This window comes from Lepidochelys kempii, chromosome 2 (assembly GCF_965140285.1).
Source record: "Lepidochelys kempii isolate rLepKem1 chromosome 2, rLepKem1.hap1, whole genome shotgun sequence".
Lineage (NCBI taxonomy): Eukaryota > Metazoa > Chordata > Testudines > Cheloniidae > Lepidochelys > Lepidochelys kempii.
Window position 1 is genome coordinate 88,447,388 of NC_136381.1, and position 6,104 is coordinate 88,453,491.

General features: G+C 43.5%; 1 protein-coding gene across 9 annotated transcripts in view; it reads left to right on the forward strand.

Annotated features, from left to right (window-relative positions):
• The window catches only part of PTPRM (protein tyrosine phosphatase receptor type M), an 835,052-nt gene extending 829,400 nt beyond the window's left edge, over positions 1–5,652 (forward strand). For 7 of the 9 annotated variants that reach the window (XM_073331568.2, XM_073331567.2, XM_073331562.2 and 4 more), the window contains one exon: positions 4,856–5,651. In XM_073331568.2, the coding sequence (XP_073187669.1) occupies positions 4,856–4,909 (54 nt within the window). In that variant the 3' untranslated portion in view covers positions 4,910–5,651. Of the gene's footprint in view, positions 1–4,855 lie in introns of all 9 variants that reach the window. The other 2 variants (XM_073331560.2, XM_073331561.2) reach the window with 1 other exon arrangement.
• The last annotated feature ends 452 nt before the right edge of the window (positions 5,653–6,104 follow it).

Sequence of the window (6,104 nt, forward strand, 5' to 3'; positions counted from 1 at the left end):
GTGCTAGGAAGATGGAGGGTTTCTGCCTTCTATGAGGTAGGACCAGGTCCATATTTTTGGTTGCAGCAAGTCCCAGTATGCCCTGCCTCTCTTTTGAAGAAACCCCTTCTCCTCAGACCTACCAAGGTGTCCCACCTCCACTGCTGTGAATTCCTGTCCCTCCCTCAGGCCAGGCATCAGTAAGAGAGAGACATCGAGCTGGGTCCTTAGGTGAACCAGCACCTTGCCAGCAGCATGAGATGAGCAGGGAGTTTGAGGCTGCCACTCTGAGGAGGCAAGCTAGCAATGTAAGACTGTCAGTCATCTGGAGGTGAGGGACCTTCCAGCTTTCGTGATGTTGGGAGTGGGCCATTCATTTGGCTCCTGTCTCAGGACACTCCTAATTTTTTATTTGCTGGATGTAGAGAGAAATGTCCTACTTTTCCACTCAGTCTGTGTAGATGCAGATTTGTACCTGGCATGCCTGCTGTTCTCAGGTCTCTGTGAGTTTAAGTCAGAGGTGACTGGTAACTGCTGATCGGGAGGGGGGGCGGGGGGACACAATTTAAAGGTTCTGGTGGTATGCAGCAGGGTTCAGGGCAGGTACTCAAGAGACAAAAGAGTTTTGATTTCTAGAGCTACTTTTGCTGTTCATATTTTATGATACTATATAATAGCCAATGGAGATTGTGCTAAAAGAGAGCTACACATGAAGAAGCTCTGGATTGCACTGATGTGTTATATCAATTTGAAGAACAGAGATATTTGCAAACCAATCAGCACGCAATAATTATGTCAGGAATCAGTTCTAATTTAACCTTATAAAATTATTTTTCCTCTCCATTTGAATCTGCTTTCTCTTCTGGGTTTACAAGGAGACATTGGCTCTCTTGGGCACCACAAGTACCAGAAATCTCATGCTAAACTGCCTGGTGGCTACGATGTCTCTTCTGGCATCTGACTATTCTGGTATCTATAGTACCATAGAATGGGGGATCATTAGCAAACTGGGAAAAACAGATTTAACGGCAGGCAGACAGTGGTTTGAAAAACAATCTGGAAAGTAAATTAAAACAGTTTTCTGTGATCAATCTCCTATGCCCAGCCTAGTTAGCAGGGACATTCAAGTCATGTTTCTGAGCTTGCCTGCAGTTCCATTTTCTCTTTACAGTTCACTTTTAGCTAGAGATGGACCCATAACTAGGACACAGAATCCAAACCACTCAGAAACATGAGGAAGATCAGATCTAGGGCCTGATTTCAACATCACAGCTCAGGTTTATTTTTATAATTGGGCCAGTTCAGAACTCCAGATCCCATCACTCTTGGGAAATGGCTTTGGTTTGGACCGCTACTGAGCTCCCACCCACCTTCCCATCCCCCACGGCCCCGCTGCCTCTTCCCCAGCCCCCCACGAATTCGCCCACCCCTGCGCTTTACTGAGCCCCTCATCCATCTCCCATCACCCTGGCCCCCAATGCCTCCCCCGGGCTCTCCACCCACCTCCCTATCCCCCTGCTGCCTCCCCAGGCTCCCCGCCCATCCCTCATTGCCCCTGGCCCCCACTGTCTGCCATGGACTCCCCACCGTCCCATCCCCTCACTGCTCCTGCTGCCTCCCCCCTTCATTGCCCCAAGCTCCCATCTATAGCCTTGCACACACCCAAGCGGGCTCCACTGTTGAGCCTACTACCAGCCTGATGTCATTTCCCTGCTCCAGGCACCACCTAGCGGAGCTCAGTGGGAGCGCATGATGTCGGTGCCTTTCCCCAGTACGTCCCCCAGGGCTTTGCTCAGCCCAACTCCCAGCCTTGGCAGAATCATGCCTTGGCAGATCATGTGACCCCGCGTGTCCCCCCCATGCATCACCTGTGGATAAATTCATGGATCTCAGTTTTCAGAGTAGCAACCGTGTTAGTCTACATTCTCAAAAGGAAAAGGAGGACTTGTGGCACCTTAGAGACTAACAAATTTATTTGAGCATAAGGTCACGAAAGCTTATGCTCAAATAAATTTGTTAGCCTCTAAGGTGCCACAAGTACTCCTTTTCTCTTTTCATGGATCTCAGTGATCTCTGATTCATTTATTTCACAGGAATAAAAATAAATGCTCAGGATTGCTGAGTAAATATTGTTACACATTTTCTCACTGGATTAAGGATATTCTTTGTGGTGCGGATTTACAGATTCATCTCCTAATTTCATTGAACCCTTCCAAGTACAAAAATCTGAGTGACACATTCATCTAAAAAACAGAAAATTCATGAAATTCTATAGTCATAATATACAAGTAACATTTAGCACTAGGGTATCTTTACTGAAGCATGTCAACGAGTTTCATAATAAACATTACTGGGTCTACCAATATGTGCTCCATATAAATATTCCTCTCTGAAGCTAGGTAACATAAAAAGGTTTTTAATATTTATCATCAAACAAATAGTAAAATTTGCAAAGGACACACAGCAGTGAGCATGGGGGAACAATAATGTCTATTCTATAAGGCAGTTATCTAGGGCTTGCATTTACTGGAAATGTCAGTTATTCTGCTAAATCAGTAAATCACTATGAAATGAGCTTGGAAGAAATGAGAATGGCTGGCTGGTTGATCATTGTCCCAATGTGTGTTCCATAATGATAACATGACTGTGATTTAGTCACCTATACATATGCAATAAAAATAGTAAAGATATAATTTACCCCATATTTCTGGGTTTTTTTCCTCGTTCAGAAGAGATCCAAATACACCACAGTTTATGTGACCCTACAGGATCTTAAAGCCTTCAGTACACTCGCTCACAACCGTGACGGTTTAAGTCCAAACAACTTTGTTCCTTAACTTTTAAAGTGGCAGCTGCAAAATGAAGGCTGCAGGAAAATGCATCTCTTTGTTTTAACAATTGCTGTTGGCTTTTTTTCTTCTTCTGATTCAAAAGTAGCTATTGAAATCATTCAGGTACATGTTGAATAATTAACATGTGACTTGAGTGGACAATAGACAGAATCCCTTCAAATGTTTGCTTCAGGCAAAAGAAGAATATTGCTGAAGTATAATCATATCCTACCTACTTATGGTGTTCAGCATAAAGGTAAAGGCTGAGTGCTGTCAGCCAGCTAGCTATGTCATTATTACTGTCACGTTTTATAACTTAATTAAAGTGCTTATGATAGAGGCAGTGCTTACTCCATTGATAGAAAATGATAATCTAGTTGGCGGTACATTGAAACTTAATTTTTGGAAATCAGAACAGCTAACACTTAGATTTAATGGAATAACAGCCATGTTCTCTTCAGCTTTTTGTTACATTTAAATGTTTATCATTTTACAAAATAAAGTCACTGATCAGCAGAAACATAAAAAGAAGTGGACACAAAACACAGAACCCTCAGAGTTACCTGCCACGCCTTGTACAACTGCTCAGAAGACTAGATTGTGCCTTGCCCATATGTGGATGAGCAGCAAGCAGGGAGGTATAAGAGCCAGGCCTTTGCAGTCCCTCTGTGCCCCTGGAGGTGCAAAAGGGAAGTGCAAAGTGGTCCTATCTCTTCCTCCACCTCTGTGACATGCACACACCATTTGCTCACCAGGGCAGGAGCGGCAGGTTTGTATCATTTTTGGTGGTGCCCCCCACGCGCACACACACCTGCCTAAGGCTCTGGGAGGGAATTTGGGTGCATAGTGCAGGCCCTGGGCTGGGGCAGGGGTTCGGGGTGCGGGAGAGGTGAGGGTGAGGGGTGCAGCGCTTACCTCAGGTGGCTCCCGAAAGCTACCCGCAAACCCCTCTGGCAGCAGCTTCTGCGGGGGAGGGGGCAGGGGGATTTCATGCACTGCTGCCTGCAGACACCGCCCCCGCAGCTATTGGCCACAGTTCCCAGCCAATGGGACCTGCAAAGTCAGCGCTCAGAATGGAGACACTCCCTCTTTCCCGGGACCGTAGGGCCATTCCAGCCACTTCCAGGAGCAGCCCAGAGCGAGGCCAGGCAGGAAGCCGCCTTAACCCCGCTGCACTGCCAGTGGTGGCGACGGCAGCCGGGGCCCCCCCCGGCCTTTTTAAATTGCCCAGGGGCGGAAGGCGGGGGCGGGAGACTCTCTGGGGGAGGCATGTGGAGGGGGGAGGCGGGGCCAGGGAAGAGACCTGACCCTGAACATTGGTGGAGCTGGGCCCCCAGGCCCTGCATATTCCTGGAGCATGAGCACCACGGGCCCATATAACTAGCCACTCCTGCACCAGGGTGCTTCTTCAGGGATTGTGCTGGATTGCTCCCCTAGTTCCAGATGGCCCCACTTCAGTATAAACACAGGCATGTGTGCAAAGACAGTTTGGTAGCTGAAAATACCCCTTATGTGACAGTAAAACTCAATACCTGATGTATGTGCTCTAGTGTGAGAGGAAAAATAACTGGAGTGTGGGCTTGTGGGGATTTTGAATTAGGTGTAGAGGAGGAGTAATAAAGAAACTGAGTGAGTTCATAGACAAAAATAAAATGAAATTTATGAACTGGAAAATAGTAGTAACCAGGCCTATTTTAACATCAATGTTACGGCAAAGGAATTCCAATATCTACTGGGCATGAGTTTTTTGACAGGTTACTAAAGATTTACAAGTCAGTTTGTTTACTGGTTTCCAAATGTCCCATTATAGAGATGTTTGCATAGCTAAATATAGTATTGTTATTGTATGATCAACAATGTCAGTTACTGTATGTACTATTGAATTATTAGTGTGATGCTTTTCTTATCTAAATACAAATTGCTTTTGCAAACTCATTCACACTGACTGATAGTAAATAATTTTAATAGAACAGAAATACTGAAGTCCTTAATTAAATTTCTTCTGTGAATAACTTTGTGGGGGGTTGTTTCTGTTGATTTTTCAGGATCAATACAAATTCTGCTATGAAGTGGCTTTGGAATACTTGAATTCTGGGTGATTGCACAAACAGCAGTGATAAAGCTCCTCTCACCGCCACAAACAAAGCAAGTTGTTTCATGATATTTGTGTATATGAGATGAAGACTTCTCAGTGTTATGCTTCTATTGCTCTGTATAATTCGCTCTTTTTAAGAGCTGGAGAAAGTGTTTATAAAAACTGCTTGCACTGCCCAATTTCCACTGTAATGCCGCTGCTTGACACACATACAAACACATGGTGGTTGTTGGATGCTGCATTTATGCAAAACCATCAGTTTGATAGAGCAGCATAGTCATCTGGTAAATTAAAGAGCACAATTATATTCTGATGAAGGAATTTGTATTTTTCTGTTATATTTTGTTGCCTGTGATCCTCTGTTATTGTCACAGCCTAGTGTACATTTCTGTTTTGTGGAGAATGCTGTCTAACATTCTGATAATATATGATTTTAGTTATATTTGTATTCTAACACATGCATAATAAATGAAGCATATGTAGCTTATTTGAACTAATGGATACACATGTAACAAACCACATTAACTTTGCTGAGTTGCAGTTTCTGTCCAGTTTGTATCATTTCAGAGGCAGTCTTGATAGAAATACAGTTAGAAAATGCAAAATACAGGATGCTCAGATTAATATATCCAAAGCTTTTTTCATTTGTCTATATTGTAAATATTTTTTGATTTCATCAAATTATTTATTCATTAAAAGAAAATTTTTTGTGAAGCACGGTGAGTGACAATCATTTTTATTAAGCCCTGGAAATGCTTACTGTATGATATTGTAAACATTTGTTTACCTTCTATGGATTCTCAGCTCAATAAATAATTACATACATGATAAAATCTCGTTTAATTTATAGTATTTCATGGCATGTAATTGCCTTGTGTTGAACCCCATAAAAGGCTAGGTTCTCAAAAGTGCTGAGCCATCTCTAAAGGTAATTTGGCACATCAAGAAGCAGTAACAGCAGTCAAGCCCCAGTGACTGTTACGCCCTATCCAAAATAAATAAAAATAAAAATATTTTTACAAGGCAAGTGCACACATTAGAGATCTGAAAACTGGCTCACTTCATAAGAGGAAGGAGGGTACTTGTGGTTCAGTTCTGAGGGCCTGCCACAAGCTTCTTATGTGACCATGGTCAGTCACGTAATTGCTCTGTACCTCAGTTTCCCCATCTATAAAATGGAGACGATAATACATCCCTAC